Below are 18258 nucleotides of genomic sequence, written 5' to 3' on the forward strand. Positions count from 1 at the left end.
CACTGCATTAAGGACTCTGAAGCTAGAGGCGACTTAGCACACGGTTGCCCGTGCCTTGCTGCGGCTACTGTACGAGTACTTGTTTATTCGTCACCCTGTTTCATACAGTAGGGAGTCCGCCATCCCCAAGGAGCATCCTGTGCTCCTTGACCGTCACGATGAATGGGGACCTGAGTCTCTCTCAGGCTCTCGGAGGACTTCGAATCGCCAATCCCGACGATGCTACTGATGCTGCTCACGACGACCCGAATCCGTCGGCGCCCCCAGCCGATGTCGAAGCTCACAACCACAACAACGCTCCCCAACCCCAACCTCAACCCCAATCTCAACCTCCACGCATCCTGCATTCCTCCGACGGCTTGCGGGTGACGCTCTCCGATGCGGCGGCAGGACCCGACGCCGTGTCTGCGCAATACCTTGGCCGAGAACCCAGCCAGAGGGCGCCTTCACGCTACCATCACCCGCCCCAGCCCGCGATTTCACGACAGCCGTCTCAGCGCGAGGGCAGTGCCTCGAGTGCCAAATCTCAGGCATTCGCCGGCGATGCCCCCATCCCGACAACCAGCGAGGAGTGGAAAGACCGCGGCGCCGCCGTTGGTGTACGCCGGGAGCTCGACAAAAGCGGCCGCCCGGTCGTTCGACAGATCAAAAAAGGAGTCCGAGACTTCTCCTTTGGACGGGTGCTCGGCGAGGGCTCGTACAGCACCGTATATCTAGCGACTGACCGCCAGACACTCAAGGAGTACGCCATCAAGGTTTTGGAAAAGAGACACATCATCAAGGAGAAGAAGATCAAATACGTCAATATCGAGAAAAACACATTAAATCGCTTGACCGAGCACCCTGGCATTGTTCGCCTGTACTACACGTTCCAAGACGAGACGTCCCTCTACTACGTGCTCGATCTATGCAATGGCGGCGAGCTGCTCGGCGTGCTGAAGAGGACCGGCACGTTTGATGTCGAATGTACAAGATACTACGGGGCCCAGATTCTCGACGCCATTGACTACATGCACTCGCGAGGAGTTATACACCGTGACTTGAAACCAGAAAATGTGCTGCTTGACGACCAGATGCACGTCAAGATTACAGATTTCGGCACTGCCAGGCTCCTCAACGACCCCCGAGCCACGCAGGACGGAAACGCCGACGGTGGCGATGGACTCGACACGGATAATCGTAACGACGACGGCCGTGCGGCATCTTTTGTTGGTACGGCCGAATACGTGAGCCCTGAGCTGCTTACGCACAAGAATGCTTGCAAGGCTAGCGACCTTTGGGCTTTTGGGTGCATCATCTATCAGCTACTGGCTGGACGGCCACCCTTCAAGGCCGGCAGCGAATACCTGACTTTTCAGAAGATTGTCAACTTGGAATACGAGTTTCCTCAAGGATTTCCTCCCCTGGCACGAGATTTAGTAGAGCGGTGCCTCGTTCTTGACCCGGCCAGGAGACTCACCATCGAGCACATCAAGAACCATGAGTTCTTCAGCGGCCAGCCTTTTGGAAGACATTTGTGGAGGTCCAAAGCTCCACGACTGCGTCCCTATGTCCCGCCAGCCCAGGAACCAAACATCATCCAGCTCAACAACTTTTCAACCAGCCCTAGCCCAAACACCCGAGCACAGCCACCAAACAGCTCGCAAGGCAATCCAGTGAACGGCAACAACCGACCTGCCCGTATCATCACGGAGCTGCCACCCCCGACACAGCTAGACATTGAGTGGTCTCCAGTGCTTACGCGAAACAACGAACGCATCTTGAAGCTTGGCGACATGATGGTTCTTTCTGCGCCAATACCCAATGGATCCAACGGGAAAGGGTCTGATGAGGGCCATAGGAAACTGGCTCGATTCTTTGGCGGAAGCACGACCAAAAAACGGCAGAGGCTCGTCATGGTCACCTCAAGCGGCCGCATCTTGTTGGCTCCAGCGGGGGGTGAAGAGAAGAGAGCAAAACAGGAGCTGTCGCTTCTGGCACCCGATACAACGTGGAAAACCCATCAGGATGCCAAGGGCCAGTACGTATGGTGTCTCGATACGGTAAGACCATATAACCCCCTTTCCCCTTTGAATTATATTCTCGGCAATCATGAATCTCATAAATTGAATAGGGCGGCCAACACTTTACATTTGAAGAAACAAAGACTGCATCTGGTTCAGGGGGCGACCATGCGTTTGCTGAAGAATGGGTGGAAAGCCTAGAGAGAGCTAGAGACATGGCATTGTCACAACAGACGCTGGCATCTGACGCCGGCTTTGGCGAGATGTCGTCACAGGTATCAACACCGTCCAGCACTCTAGTCGGCAGAGGGAACACTTCAGATGGCTTTGCAGGCAGCGACCGATCTGGGCGTAACCATTTGAGCAAAGGCCAAGCCAGCATCGAAGACCCCACGCCCGCAAAAAGGAACCGCTTCAGCAAAAGACAATCCCGCAATGGTCTAGGACCTGCATTCTAAACCCAAACCCCAAAGGTCAAAACACAGATTGATGTTGGGAAGCTAATTCGAAGTGGAAGAATTGTCCCACGTCTTAGCAAATGACTTGACTTCAGACATTTTACTTGACAGGGTGTTTTTATCACATTGAGTACAATGGCAACATGAAGAGCGCGGCGCATCATTGACTTGTTGATTTTGGTCATTTAGAGCGAGACTTTGTCGCAGCGCACATGTCTTTTCTTATTGTTTTCTCTCTCTCTCTCTCTCTTTCTCTCTCTCTCTCTCTCTCTCTCTCTAGCATTGGATGGTAGAATGGTTCTGGGCGAGGAGCCCTACTGCGCGGCAGCAGCAGCAGCAGCAGCAGACAGACAGAAGATGATGGCTGGTTGTACCGGCATTATTGTCGTCATAAAAAGGGGACTCGAGGGGCCCATTTCCGCCCCCCCGGCCAAGCAAACCCGGGGGCCGCCGTTGTTGTCTGTATAGTGTCTTGTCTTTAGGGATGTAGACCCGGTATAGTAGACGGCGCAAAAAGTTCCTTGGGCACGATATAAATACTGCTATAAAGCGCGCCGATACATGGAGGTATGTTTTTGCCTGGTATAAGGTATATAGGTTTAGCACTGGTTGATATACAAGTAATAAACGTTGCACAATAAGATGATTGACAACTTGTTATTAATATTAATATGGGTTACATAATAATTGACATTTGATTCGATTCTTTCTCTATAAAATAGATATATATATACACAAGGTACTTTAACCACCTCACCATTGTATGAGACAAGGTGCGCTTGTTGGTGTAGCGCTGGATTCGCCGTGCAGTAGCTTCACAGTCTACCGTCACTGACATGTGGCAGATTGGGGCTTATTAGAGGCATGGGAGTATTTGACATGTGGTGCCAAGCCAATGTACCCCAGACTAATCTACAAAGTACCTTTCCATATCGCAATTTGCATACCACCAGCGGGCTTGCTACATGCCCGATACTTGACACCCTGGTGGGTGGAGTTGGAATGTCTGAGTTCAGAAATAAGAAAGTAAGACCCAATGGATGACTTGCATATGTAGGGACCTACTGGTGCGTTTTCTGGTACCGGTTTCGGAGGGCCCCGAAAGGCTCGAGAAACAATTCCGTTGTTAGCGCTTTTGCCATGGCTTTTAACAGAGAATCGGATCCGTTCCGTCATTTTCAATCTATGGTATGACTCGTCGAAAAAGACAGTCCCACTTGCTTCGACGACTGCCGACTGTACTTTTCTTCCGACCCCTCCATCGTCAAGGCCGTTGGCGACATTGCTTTCTCTCTTGTCACTCTCGCCATCGTCCGTCACAATGGATCTCGTCAACAGGTGAGTCTGGGAGGCAATTATACGGCGTTGGCCCGGACAATTCATTTATTTCGCTGGCTGTATAAGGAACCAAAAGATGCTGACCCTTTTTCTCTTCTCTCTCGTCTTAGTCTCAACGGACGCTTGCTCTTTGCGGTGCCAAAAAGTTGGTTTTCCTTGATCGCAACAAACAGCATTCTCCTGTAGCTGGCGCTGACCTTTTCTTTTCTTCCTTTTCTTCTTCTGCAGAGGGCCGATTGAACCAGGCTACCTTGAATCTCCTCGAAGGCGCCGACATCCAGTTCCGCAGAGAGAACCGCCTCGACATTGCCCTCGTCAAGAACCTCCCGATCGCCCTCATCTTCCTGCCCGCCGCCGACATCCCGACGTTTGTTGGCCAGGGCCGCGTCGACCTGGGAATCACCGGATGGGATCAGGTCAAGGAGCACGACGCTGGCGTCAATGCCGTTGCGGCCAGCGCGGGGGCTGCTGCCTCCCAGGCTTCGGGCACTGAGAGCATCATGGAACTCGAGTTTGGCTCGTGCAAGCTCCAGGTCCAGGTTCCCGAGAAGGGCGTGTACGCTACCAGCGCAGACCTCATCGGCCGCACCATTGGCACGAGCTTCGTCAACCTGACTGCGGAGTACTTTGCCCAGCTGGAGGCTCAGGCAAACGGCGGTTCGCCCTCCGGAAAGCTTCAGACTACAATTATCGAGCTGAGCGGCAGTGTTGAGGCGGCATGCGCATTGGGTGTCGCCGATGGTATCGTCGACCTTGTTGGTAAGTTGGTCTTTTACATGCTTGCGCTCCCTTTGCTGCCATTTTCTCTCCGCCCGTTTCTCCCCATTGGCGGGCTCTTAGCATATCGAAACTAAAACCCGTCGCAGAATCAGGAGAGACCATGAGGGCTGCGGGACTAAAAGCCATCGACACAGTCGTCGATTCAACTGCCGTCCTCATCAAGTCCCGCTCACCATCCAACCCCGAGTTGGTCAATCTGATTGCCTCGCGGATACGTGGTGTCATCACGGCCCAGCGATATGTCCTTTGCCAATACAACATTGAACGGTCAGGCGTCGAGGCAGCTACAAAGATCACACCGGGAAAGCGGGCCCCAACCATCACAACGCTGGACGACGGCTGGGTTGCCGTGAGCTCAATGGTTGAGAAGAAGAAGATTGCTGTGGTGATGGATGAATTGACCCGGGTGGGAGCCCACGACATTCTGGTCCTGGACATTCACAACACACGATAATGTCTATAATTGGAAATGAAGATGCTGTCAAACATATGAGAAAAGGAGGGGGGACATACTGGCAAGACGTGGGGAAAAGGGAGAAAGGCAAAAAGTGGCAAAAGAAAGATATTCACAACAAAGAGGTTCATGCATTAGATAGATTACGGCTAAACAAAAATTAACTCGCCTGTAAATATGTTTATTCTAAACGGTATTCCCCAATAATTTCCCCCGTCTACATCGCCCAGCGATGACTAGGGCAAATCATCATATCTATATGAGCTTCTGTCTGTGCTCCGTAGAGTCGCACTCCGCCGGATGCTGTCTATCCATACTGAGCCATCCAGCATGTCCTGGACCGAGTCTAGATTCCCATCGTCCACCGGGCGTGACAATTCCGCAACCGTCGCTTCCCGAACATCTGGCATTTCGAGCTCGAAGCTGAATGTCGAAACGCCTCCGCTCTCCTCGTTTGCCGATAACGATGCGCGAGGGAGGCCGAGAGGGTGATTGTGCATGGCGCCGCCATCTGCTATCGACTCCGGAGGCCAGGCCGACTTTCTATGTCCATCTTCACCAGAACCCATGCTGACCTGAGACATCTTCGCTTCTGTCTGTGCAGCGAAGGAGTCATCCTCGTCGTCTTCAACTAGAATATCCGGGATTCTAAGCTGCGGAACTGTTGTCATGCGAGAGGCTCGTTTTCGCTCCATGTGTGCTTTGAATTTGCGTGACCAGTATCTGGGCCAATCTTGTCAGCTCGCTGTTCAAGCACATATGTTTAGGGGCCCAAGAAATTGTACTTACAGTGTATCAAAGAAACCCTGCACGATCCGTCGTCGGATACCTTCGTCGACACGCTGTAGCCGTGCTCGCCGCCGCAAGAATTCCTCAAGCCTGTCAATCGTTAGTCAATTTGAATTTTAGTCTATAGTTCGGCGGTATGGACTCACCTTAGACTCTTGCTATCATTGATAATATTGTAATGAGCAAGAATCATCAAAACATCGGTGAAGGCGATTCCCTTATCGGGATCGGCGCTGACGAGAACTTCCTCGTAAAAGATATTAAATCGATGGCGGCGTTTGCGAATCTTTTTGACATCCAGATGGCTGAGCCTCTCATTTAATCTGTTGATATCAATGTCATTCAGCGCAGCCATCGAGACTATCGAGGTATGGCGAGACATCCTGAGATCTTCGCGAACATCGTCCAGGATTTGCCGTACAGAATCCTCTGCTTCATAGATCCGCATCTGGAATACACCAGATAATTCGCCGAGCAGACGTGGGAAGGCTTCTTTGGTGATATAGCCAGTTCCGGCTGGATCTACACTCCGCCAGGCTTCCTTGAATCTTCGAATCTCATCTCGATCAACCGCAGACATGCCAGACGAACGCTGGTAAACATAGCTGAAGCTCTCAAAAATCAACGAGACAAACAGGTTCACAAAGATGTACATGCTGACAAGGTTCCAGGCTATGAACAAGCACCTGGCCCATGGCTTGCTGCCGCAGTCGCTGTCGAAAAAGCTGTCAGCTTCGACGCAGAAAGGCGGCTCGATGCCGGCGTAGTCTTCCATGATTTGATTCCATCCTTCTCCCAGGCTCATTCTAAACAAGAAGATCAAAGCCATCGGAACTGTTCTAAAGTTGGTGTCGCTTCCCTCATTATCTCCAAACCGGGTCAGGCTGAAGGTCTGCGTCATGGCAATGGCAAAGACAAGGAAGAACACGAACCAGGTGGCCAGGAGGTTACCAATTACAGGCAAACTTGCCGCGGCCGTCTTGAACAGCTGGTCCAGCGCGTCGTTCCGAGGTATCACCAAGAGAACGATGGCCACTAAGAATATCTTTTGCAGCTGCACATACGTATCAGCCCTGGCGTCTGCAATCAACAGTGCTAGAGTAGCAATGAAAGCACCCGATACAGCTACGAGAGAGTAAAGATCCCAAGAGCTTCGTCGGAAACGCGTCCAACCCAGGCCTAGTATTCGGATGGTGATGTTGCTGATGTATATCAGGCTGAAGAGTAAAAATACGTATTCACGGGTCGTAGTCCACCAGGATGGCTCGTCGTTGAACTCGGCAACCAGCAAAGCCAGATGCAAAACCAGCACCACGGTAACCGCTTGGTACCACTTGCCTCTTTTTTCAATGGCTCTCTTGTGACACCATTTCTTCCATTTGTTTTCTGATTCATCATAGGAGCTTTTTGACGGTGAGATGTGGCGCAGAAGCTTTCGCAGTTCAAGCCATGATCGCTGCTCTGCTGTCAGATACGCAACGCCAGTCTGCTCTGTGTAATTTCTCATAAAGACGGAGATGAACAGAGTCAGGATGAAAACGGTTGCCAAGAGATTGAATACAACGAAAAACATGGCATTCCCCTGATTGGCCGCATCCTGTGGCTGCATGCCGCGACCAACAATTGCTTGAGCAGCAAAAGAAACATCCACCCATCCTTCTTGACTGACAATCTGAAACAAGGTGAAGAGCGACGAGCCAAAGTCATCAAAGCTGAAATACGGATTTGCCGCCACTCTTGGTGCCAAAATTGGCCAATCGCTAGAATAAGGGGTGCTGTTGAATTCGCCGAAACATTGGGATAGGAGAGTTATGTCGCCAGAGTCATTGCAAGACACTAGCTCTCCACTGAAGAGATTCAAGCCGTAAATGGCAAATGGAATCAGAAGAGAGATGGACACAAATGCGGCCTATGACAGTGTTAGCAATCTCTAGTAAAGGTCAATGGAATATAGTGTTCTCCATACACCTAAAAGTTTCCACCATCCGACTATGATGAGTGAGTGAAACGTGTCCCGCGCGCTGTCGCTGACATTCAATAGTCGGAGCGCTCGAAGGGCTTTGAATGCACCCAATGCTCTCGAAATGGCACCATCATCGATAAGTAATGTCACAACATTTATCCAAAGGGTAATCAACACAACTGCGTCAATGATGCCCCACGAGCTACGTAGGAATGCATTGGGCGTCCATAATAGGCCGTCGGCGATTATCTTGATAATAGCCTCGATTGTGAAGATGACAGCAAAGGCCATGTCTGTCCAGATATACCATTGCGTCATGGTAGCAGGATGGTGATCTCGATACTCCTTTTGATAGATCGGTGTTGTGACACATGCTATCACAACCATTGCAAAGACTGAGGCGTAGATGAAAGTAGATATCGTGTACCAGGCTATCTTGTTGGGTTCGACGCCGTCAAACCGCTCGAGGCCTCTTGCTGGGCCTACAAGACCTTGGCAAAATCGCCGGATGCGACTGGTGGGAGGGAAAATGTATAACGAGGTATTGTATCGTGGATACTGAGCGAGGTAATCTCGCTGGGCTTTACGGCGAGCCGACGTTGCTGTTACCGCCTGCCGGGCCATTTGTCGAGGGTCCAAGGTGCCATTCGGACCGTCAAAGCGGATATTGGAGTAAAAGGGGTTGGGCTCGCTCTTATGGATCCGGGACCATATCTTCTTTAAAAACCCCGGCCTACCATCTCCCATCAGCCTCGTCGTGCTCCGTTGCGGTGGGCCTCTGTGCTCTGGGTTAAGACGGAGAGGGTCGGCCACTTCATCATCCAAAAACTCCTGCACCACGGTATCCTTGAGAAGCATCTCCATCATGCCTGGGCCATAGTCCAATGGATCCTTGCGGCGGCGAGATTTTCCCCAGCTGAAGATTGTCGACAGTGTAAGATTGTTGGCCGTACGCCCAAGTTCCTTCCTCTGAAGAAAGGCCTTGACTTGCTCTAAACGCTTCTCGTCTTCTGACACATCAAAGTTCTCCTGGATAACAGCAATAAACATGTTGATCAGGATGAAGAATGACAAAATGAACCAGCCTATTAGGAAAATCGCACCAATCCAAGCCGTTTTCGTTGCCGTGGTATAAGAGGTGACCGAGTACAAAATAGCCGTCCAGTTCTCACTGGAGAGGATTTGGTACATGCCAAGAAAGGAGTTGAATATGGTGTTGAATGAGATGCGATTCAAGTTCCCATCATCGTCGTAAACGGGGATTTGACCCCTGAAGAGCTGCGCAGCTAGGATTGCCACCAAGAAGGTCATCAGAAACACAAACAGCATAAGGTTCCCAATACCCGCCGCGCTTCCCAGCACTAGCAAGATGAGCTTTCGCGTCACAGGGATTGCCAAGACAACTCGATATGCTCGAAGGACTTGAAAGACTGTGAGCCACGCATATACCCGAGTATTGTGAACAGGCGGAATAAGAATTGCGGAAGTGATTATAGCCAAGGCTAAATCAAACAAGTTCTGCCAACTGCGATGGAACCTAGGCCAGAAGGCCACAATTCGAATGATAATTTCAATATCGAGAAGTATGGTGACAATAACCTCGGCTGCGTTGATAAATCTTTCTCGAGTATGTGACATGGATGCACTACGGCAAGCTTCGCTGAGCAATGCAAAGGCAACAACAACTAACCAGAAGAACGAGGTTTTCCTGTATAAATTCTGTGCAGGCGAAATTTTTCGTTTTCGTTCATCTGTGTGCAACTGTGAAGATGGTTCCGCTTCAACCGTAAAGGCACTTGACTTGCTTTCTTCACGAATGACCTGAAACGATGAAGTAATGACGGCTATCAGCAGGTTTGTCAACCACAACATCATAATCATGATTGCAGCGCCAAAAAAGAGAGCCGCTTGAGGGTAATCTGAGCCCATAGTGTAATACATCAAGTCAGAGAAAGTATTGGCACTCATGAGGACAAAGACCAACTCCAGGGACTGGAGGATGTTGTCAAAGTTGACTGTTCCATTGTAAGGGTTATCCTGCTGCAGGCATATCGATCCTCTAGGGCACAGAAAACCTTTCCCTTCGGCAGTTCCCCTGGCCAGGTTGTCAAGCGATCCGGGGGTACTGAATTTTACCCAAGGCCGCGTGGCTCCAGTCGCGTTATCCAAGTAGCCACCGCAAAATTCCATACTGTTGGTGAATGAGGCTGTCAAATTGGTGGGATCCAACGGATCTAACCATACACATTGTCGACTAAGGCTGGATTTGAAACTTTGTATGCCGATGATAGCAAAAAGGAGCCAGAAGAAGCTGATGAGAAACGCTACACGGACAAGGAGAGGGGCAGCTTTCTTTAAACTTCTCAGGATAATCTATGTCGCATAAGTATGGCATCATAATAAGTCAAAGTAAATAGACTACCACTTACAGCAGTGCCGTGAGTAAGGGCAAGCAGTCTCAAAATGCGAAGGCAGCTCAGCATTTTGAAGAGAAAAAAATGGCGTCGGTGCTCAGTTCCACTGATACTTAGCCCAAAGGTAATCCAGAAAGAGACAACGGCAACGAAATCCATGCGATTGAATGAATGACGCAAAAAGGCTCGGCGTGCCAATTGAAAGCGTTGCTGGTCCTCAATCGTCTTTGGACCAGTCTGTGGGCCCTGCATCAGCGTTGTAAAGGAGCGGGCAAAAGCAGGGGCGGCCTGAGGTTGAGTTGACCGAACTCTTTTCGTTGACTTTTGTCGCTGGGGTTGAAAAATGGTTTTGTATCGATCTTCAACTGCTGCCCTGATGCCCCTGCTGCGATCAATGGTACTGTATTCGGCCGCATTTAATATGAACCCTGAAACCACAATCCTGGCACCAATCTCTAATGTGAATATGATAAAGAGTCCCAGTATAGTCCAGTCTATTGGTTTTTTACCCCATCGCTCTTGGCGCTCATTGCCAGGACTGAAGACGTCTGGCCAGGATTCCACGGCAAGTAGAATCGTTTGAGCGATGATAAGGACTAAGATAAAGGGCTCAGTGAATGGATTGACCAGGATATCACACATCCATAATCTAAATCGACTCTCTGGAGAAAATATGCCCAGTGTTTTGCCCTTGAGAGGATTGGGAGGTTTTACGCGAGCGGCGCGAGGTGGAATATCGGTAGTCAAGAACAGGTTCTGACCGGCCTTCTCCTCCCGAGAAGAAGCTGGTCGGCCATAATACGATTCCGGGCCGTACGTCGTCGTTGCTGGGTTGACTGGTCGTTCACTTGATGAGTCGCGGGAGCGAGAGCGATAACGTGAAGATCCCTGGTCGGTGATATCTGATTCTCCGCTGAGATTCACAACTCTCTGGGACATAGCCCTCACAATTGATCCGGCGCGATGAAAGGCTCCAGATGTAGACGGTGATCGCGATAGGCGAAAGTCTCCAGGATCCAGTGTTAACCCATAACTTTGATGACCAGCGGATAGATAACCCGAATTCGAACCATGTCCAAGTCCCTTTCCCTCTTGGTCACGGATTGGAGTATTGTCGTCGTCACGAACAGTCTGGAAACTGTCTCTAGCAAGGATTCCGCGAGTGTCTTCGATATGGGTGCCAGATATCGGCTGCACTCCCGCCGTAAGCGGAACTCTATCAGAATCCGAATAGTACGGATTCGCCGACTCTTCGATGTACTGCGAGCCTCCATCGAACGGGTGATATGAATCTGGAGCAAAGTGTGGTGATTGCGAGAGAGGTGGTGGAATATCAGGAGGAAGCGCTGCCTGCAGCGCCGTAGGATCTATATGCGAATCGAAGTTTATACTATCATGAGAAGACGAGCTATAGGACGGATGCCAGTAGGTTGACACTCCGGGTTCGTTATTCGACCTCGTTGGCTCGCGGTGGTTATCGGACGAATTGGCGCCTTGTAAAACCAGAGGCGGCGAGCGTGCCGTCCGGTCGTCGTCTGGCAGCTCGGAGGACATTGTCACAAGCTTTCAAAGCGATATGCGTCGTAATCGTAGCACGGACTCGACATTACGGACTAGGCCCGATAGCTGATCCCTTTGCTGGAATAAGCATCGGCCGACAATAGCCCCTCTGTGTGGTTTATGAATAAGTATCCAAACAGTGTTTTGGGGGGGAAGGAATCGAATACCAACATCTAGCATATACACATATTGAATAATCACCAGCCGACTATCAATGGGCCTCTGAGAGAACAGGGGTTTGGAGGCAGCTTCGCGTTTCACTTGCGCCACAATCCGTAATGCTTCGAGGTGTTTAGGAGATGTCTATTTTTAGAATTCAATTTATCCTTTGTTGTGTATTTCTTAATTATTATTTATTAACAGTTTCTTAAGTCACATCGATGAAATAAGGTAAATTTATTATATAAGTTGTATGTATCTTATATATTTCGAGAATTAAAGAACTTTTTATTGTTATATTAATTATTTGATTACTTTATTGATATATTATTAACACTATACATTTAATAGATACTATGTAACAAAGCTAAATGAAATTAAACAATTTATTTAATTCTCTCTCTTAGAATTTAATTAGGTAATGTTTTATTCTTAGGTAAGGAGCACTGTGGTGAGTAGCGTAGTACTAAACTACAAGGGGCATGGTGCCAGATTGTCCGTCTCCATCCTCCCACTGACAATCGCAACATCGTCGACTCCGGTATTGTCATCACACTACCTACTCACTCACCTCCGCCAATATGAAGTACAGCCTGTTTTTCGTCGCGGCTCTAAGCCTTTTCCAACTCGGCTCTGCTGTTGATCAAAAGAAGTCAGCCATCATTTGGTTTGATGACGCCTCCACACCAGATTCGGTCGTCAACCAAGTCAAGGACAACATCCTCAAAGCCGGTGGCAAGATCACACATGTCTACACGATCATCAGGTACGTTTTCCAACTCTATAAGTCCAAAACAGTTCTTAATATCTTCATAGGGGCTTTGCTGTAATCGCGCCGGAGAAGGCACTCACCACTGTACAAGCAATGGGCTCGGAGCACTCGATTCGCGTGGAGGAGGACGAGATCGTATCATCCCTATAAATAATACTGGTGACGTTGTCGCAGAGTTCTAGGCGCCTGTGCCTGTCTATGTTCAACAGCGAGGAATAATACCACTACAGTCTTGCCGGGGGCGTATGGCGCGTGTCTAATTATAATTCGATTACTTTTCTTTATCCGCTTCTCGTTTTCCAGTGCTTGTGGTGATACATTGTACTCGGCTCTTGCCCAAGCAACATGATCCTATCGATAAGTGAGATACGAGGGGAATCGCATCGCTCCTGCCTTTCATTGTCGTATCATTTACTCCCTAGCCCCTACCTCCTACTACCTCATGCCCTAACAACTTCACCTATCCAACAACGCCCACGCCTCGTACAATTCCTTCTATTAAGAGATTTCACGATGGAAGCCGCAGAAAATGTCGCGTGCGACCAAGACGCCGGGGCCGACGACCTCAGGGAGTCCATCGTCGCTCTAGACGTGAGAGACAAGAAGATGATGGGATGCAGCATCTTCTCCACGGCGGACGGTGTTCTCAAGATAGCGAATGACATACCTATGGTGAACGAAAACGTAGCAGAGCAATTTCTCAATTTCGCGCAGGCGACGACAATTCTGATGTCACGGCGAGTTCCGGAAACAATCCTGGCCTTTGTTGAAAAGCATGCGGAGAAGAATGCTAACAGTAAGCATTTTCCTGTGCATTCAGCATCTGGCATAGCTGATCGTTTTAACTCCTTATCTGTTCGACTATCAGGGCTTGTTTTGCGTTTAATGTCTTCTTCTGATTTCTCGCACATGTTTGCTTGCGAAGAATTGTCATCGCTATATCCTCACGGAGTTTCCTCATTTCCGATTACATCTCCGTCAAATATTGAGAGACAATCTGGTGAAAAGAATATCCAGGCTCAAACCCTCGATCGCCAAGAACCTCATTGCATGAAACTAATCCGCTGCGGCTCTTTGATTGACCTAGATAGTGTTGCATCCGTAAGTAGACAATCGCGTCAAAGTTGATGTCTGGACGAAGACTCATAAGAACAGTTGAGCTGCGCAGGCGCCGTTTTTACAGAGCTACATCGGCGTCGTTCGCTCGCGTCATCTTTAAGCAGCTCTATCACAGAAAACCTTTTCAATGTGGTATCTATTACAATGTTTAACTTATTGGATCATGTTTTTATCAGCGAGGAGTCCCTCCTATCCTTACAGATCATCAATCACGAGTCACACCCAAATAGCCAAGCTTGGAATGTCGACTCTAAGAGCTCAGTTGGAAAAGAGAACCTCTCGATATATGGTCTCCTTCATCCATTGGCTTCCACCCCCCAGGGCCGAACCCACCTCCGACACATGTTTCTTAATCCTACATCAAACCTCGACATCATCACTGACCGGCAACGCACTATTTCCATGCTTCTGGAAATCAACAACGAGGAAAAGACAAGACGCGCTGTCTCTATTGTTCGAAAAATGGGAGATATAGCGCATACAATGTCACATCTTCACAAGGGTATCAACTCTCCGTCTTCCCGCAAATCATTCAGCATTAGTGTATAGGGTACACTGAGAAGATTCGCATCTCAATCCCTCAAACTCAGAGAAATTGCAATTGCTCTATCCAACCCGAACCAGGGCAGTATTATTCGCAGAGTGAGTGGCCTAAAATTTGTCCGACACTGATTCTAACAACAATTTAGATTGTCGACGGAATCCCTCCCCCAGCCTTCAATCTGGTAGGCAGCATGATTGATAGAGTTGTCAACTTTGAAGCGGCAAAGTTCCAGCAACGCTATTCAGTCAAGCCCGGCGTTGACGTCAAATTAGATGAGTTGAAACGGCTGTATGACGGCATAGATAGCCTCTTGACAGAGGTCGCCAACAGTGTTATTCAAGATTTGCCAATGTGGGCACGCCGGCATATCAAATCATGCATTTTCCTTCCTCAGCTTGGATTTTTGACTGTAGTAGAGCAAGACTCCCAGCAAACCAATGGCAGTATTTTCGATGCGGAATTTACAGGAGATGGTCTATGGAAGAAATCTTTCACCGATAATGAAACGGCTTACTATAAAAATCGCCATATGACGGACCTCGACAACCAGTTTGGAGATATATACTCCCAAATCAGCGGTAGGCTTCGTGTCGTCTGACCAAGCTTATAGACTTGCTAACGATCAGAAGATAGGGAAGTTGAAGTGATGCAGAAGCTAGCCGTGGATATTATTGCCCATGAGAAGACGCTTTTAGCGGCTGCAACCATTTGCGGAGAGTTCGATGCCCTTCTTGCTCTTGCTATTGGCGCTGCAAAGTATGGCTGGAAAGCACCTCAGATGACAATTGAAAACACCATTAACATCACAGGTGGAAGACATCCGCTACAAGAGTTGCTGGCTCCTTCATTTATCCCCAACGATTGCTTCATCGGCGATGACAATACGGCACCAGGACGTCGAGTCCAAGCGTTAGTGTTGACTGGACCAAACCAGTCTGGGAAAAGCGTTTATATCAAACAGGTTGCAGCTATCGTTTACTTGGCACATATTGGTAGTTTTGTACCAGCTGATAAAGCTATCATAGGCACGGTGGACAAAATCTTGACTCGGATCTCGTCAAGAGAGAGCGTGTCCAGTACTGGAAGCACCTTCGCACTAGATCTGAAACAAGTCTCACATGCCATGAAATATGCTACATCACGAAGCCTGATCATACTGGATGAGTTTGGAAATGGAACTACAGCCGATGATGGTGTTGGGATGTTCACAGCAATGCTAGACTATTTTCTTTCTTCCGCAACGAAGTCACCAAAAGTGTTGGCGGCTACACATTTCTACGAAATATTTGCCAATGGCTATTTGAATCACTATGGTCAACTCGCATTAGCACACATGGAGGTGAAAATTGACTCGCATGCTGTTGATGCGGAAGCCAAGGTCATTTACTTGTTCAAGCTAGTTGAAGGATACAGCTCGACAAGCTTGGGCAGCCAATGTGCTAGAATAAGTGGGATACCAGAGATTATCACCGACCGAGCAGAGGTAATAGGAGAATTATTGAGCCGAAATAAGGACTTGACTTATAACTGGTCCAAGGGAAAAGATGAAGAAGCCGATCTGAATTATGTATACCAAGAAATTGAGGAGTTTTTAAACCTAGAACCGATTATATAGATCAAATTTGCTGGTTTGAATCGCGCCTTGAACTTGAGTTGATAAATGATGATATTTAATGTCTATTATGCACAGAATATATCATGTTTCCAGCACTCGATATGTAAATGTTGTGTTTATACCGGTATTCTAAGCTGATTACCTAATCCTGGTTTACGTTGAGAGCGAATGCCATCTAGCTCTTATCGGTCGGCGAATCTCCCGCTAGCCCCCGGATACGACTCCCCCTGCAACTCCGTATTGTCGATGACATTGCTCTTCAACTCTCTTCGTTTCCAAGCAGCCGAATCTCTGTCGCACGCGTCATGGCTATTGGGGCTTTGTCCAATAGCACATACCATGCTATAGACGAGGAAGCTAGAGCGGAGGTTGACGTGTTGAATTCCAGGCTCGATAGAACCACCCAATTGACGAAGAAGATCCAAGCTTCCCTCGGCCGACTCGAAGCTACGGGCCAGAGCGTACGAGATGTCGCTGGTCCTCTAAACGGAGAAACGAGGCGCCTGCAAACACTTTCCAAGAGTTAGTCGCACTCTCTTGCCAAAGCTGGAGTTACTGCTAAGTAAGGAAGCTAGATGTCGAGTCTGTGCTTGCTGCCATCGATCGCCTACGGCAACCCTCGGATAGCAAAGATGACGAGGAGCAAATCATTCGATCCGGGCCTGAAAAAGCCGGCTTGTCCAACTACTTGGCTTCTATCAAACGGATTAGCACTTCATACAAGGAAATGCAGACGTCTAATCTGCGCGCAAACCAGGGCACCATGAACGACCTGACCCGTCTCATCAAGCTGGGAAATACGCAGTTAGAGAACCATTTCGACAAGATTCTACGCGGCGAAACCCCCCGATCACTCGAACCGCTCCACTACATCACCAAAGACAAGCCCTTTCCCGTGCTTTCCCAAGACAAGATTGCTAGGCTGGGCCTCATTTACTCTCATGTTGCGGGAAACTACGCCAACGGCTTCGACTCTTCTGTCGCCAAGATATACGCCGATATACGAGGGCCATATTTATCAGCTTCTCTAGCTAATTTGGCCGCGGCGAGTGTCAATACCGCCAAGAAGAAGAACCCAGGCGATATATACCAAGCAGGCGCAAATGGTATTGGAACATACACACAGGCTATGGAGGGCATTTTTATTGCGGAATATGACAATATCTGCAGTATCTTTACGCGTGAGGATTGGGGCCCCATCCTGCAGGCGACGTGCCAAGCTGCTGTGACTGAACTGGCCCGAACTCTGCGAGAGCTCAATACTCACATCAAATCCCATCTTACCACCGACTGCTACATGGCCTACGAAGTTACCGAAATCATCTCCGGTCTTTCGAATAACCTCGACAAGCGGACAGGTGAGCTAAAGGGATCATTATCTGCCGCTCTGAAACCCGTCCGCGAGACAGCCAAGTCTTCTCTCGCCGAGTTGCTAGAAGAGACCAAGCGGAAAATAGGCAACCTGCAGACGCTCCCAACGGATGGAGCTGCAAGTCCCATCGTGGCGGAGACGATGCAGCGATTAAACTCAATGGTGGAGTTTTTAAGGCCCATCTCAAGCATCATGATATCTCTCGGCGACGGTGGCTGGAATCCTGGAGCTGCTGCCAACGGCCGCACGACAGAGGGAATACCGAGCCTAGCTTCATTTGATGTTGGCGCCGATGGTAAGGACCTCTTCGCCAAATATTGTCTTGACACTATCGAAGTCTTGCTCTCCTCCTTGGACCAAAAAGCCCGCGTGCTGCTCAGAAGCAAGTCCCTGTTGGGCGTCTTCTTAGCCAACAGTGTTGTCGTTATAGACCATGTGATTCGCAGTTCAGAGCTTGGACCACTGCTTGATGGTCGTCTTGATTCGCTTGACCAGTGGAGGAAGAAGGCGACTGTCATGTACACCGATATATGTAGGGACATATCCGTCCATCTATTCGATACCATCCACACAAACCGAACCAAGCGCCCGACGTCTGGCCATGCGGATTCTGCCGACTCGGCATCGGTAGTGAAGGGCCTCAACAGCAAGGACAAGGACAAGATCAAGGACAAGTTTACGCAGTTCAACAACGCATTCGATGACATGGTAGGGAAACACAAATCTTACAGCATGGACCGCGAAGTACGAGCAATGTTTGGGCAAGACATTCGCCAAAAGCTGCAACCGTTGTATGAACGATTTTGGGATCGTTACCACGAGATTGATAAAGGAAAGGGCAAATACGTCAAGTATGACAAGCAGTCGATTGCAGGCGTTTTTATGAGCCTTGCCACTTAGGCGTCATGAAGATCTATG

General features: G+C 49.1%; 5 protein-coding genes across 5 annotated transcripts; 4 read left to right on the forward strand and 1 right to left on the reverse strand.

The window, feature by feature from the left end:
- Positions 1-158: 158 nt before the first annotated feature.
- Positions 159-2461, forward strand: Triagg1_9807 (uncharacterized protein; the record flags this gene model as incomplete). The annotated part of the gene is made up of 2 exons (XM_062904806.1): positions 159-2042; positions 2114-2461. The coding sequence occupies 2 exons, from the start codon at positions 159-161 to the stop codon at positions 2459-2461; spliced, it is 2232 nt and encodes a 743-aa protein (XP_062751264.1).
- A 1321-nt stretch (positions 2462-3782) lies between these two features.
- Positions 3783-5033, forward strand: Triagg1_9808 (uncharacterized protein; the record flags this gene model as incomplete). The annotated part of the gene is made up of 3 exons (XM_062904807.1): positions 3783-3799; positions 4089-4558; positions 4666-5033. 3 exons carry the CDS (start codon positions 3783-3785, stop codon positions 5031-5033), a joined length of 855 nt encoding a protein of 284 aa, XP_062751265.1.
- Positions 5034-5269: 236 nt separating this feature from the next.
- On the reverse strand, positions 5270-11753 carry Triagg1_9809 (uncharacterized protein; the record flags this gene model as incomplete). The annotated part of the gene is made up of 5 exons (XM_062904808.1): positions 5270-5756; positions 5823-5912; positions 5969-7731; positions 7789-10158; positions 10215-11753. The coding sequence occupies 5 exons, from the start codon at positions 11751-11753 to the stop codon at positions 5270-5272; spliced, it is 6249 nt and encodes a 2082-aa protein (XP_062751266.1).
- Positions 11754-12499: 746 nt separating this feature from the next.
- On the forward strand, positions 12500-12840 carry Triagg1_9810 (uncharacterized protein; the record flags this gene model as incomplete). Its single annotated transcript, XM_062904809.1, has 2 exons — positions 12500-12684; positions 12735-12840. 2 exons carry the CDS (start codon positions 12500-12502, stop codon positions 12838-12840), a joined length of 291 nt encoding a protein of 96 aa, XP_062751267.1.
- A 363-nt stretch (positions 12841-13203) lies between these two features.
- On the forward strand, positions 13204-18240 carry Triagg1_9811 (uncharacterized protein; the record flags this gene model as incomplete). Its single annotated transcript, XM_062904810.1, has 8 exons — positions 13204-13486; positions 13559-13791; positions 13846-14352; positions 14434-14451; positions 14499-14931; positions 14983-15836; positions 16148-16490; positions 16544-18240. 8 exons carry the CDS (start codon positions 13204-13206, stop codon positions 18238-18240), a joined length of 4368 nt encoding a protein of 1455 aa, XP_062751268.1.
- Between the last annotated feature and the right edge of the window lie 18 nt (positions 18241-18258).

This window comes from Trichoderma aggressivum (genome assembly GCF_033847375.1).
Source record: "Trichoderma aggressivum f. europaeum strain CBS 100526 chromosome Unknown scaffold_059, whole genome shotgun sequence".
Lineage (NCBI taxonomy): Eukaryota > Fungi > Ascomycota > Sordariomycetes > Hypocreales > Hypocreaceae > Trichoderma > Trichoderma aggressivum.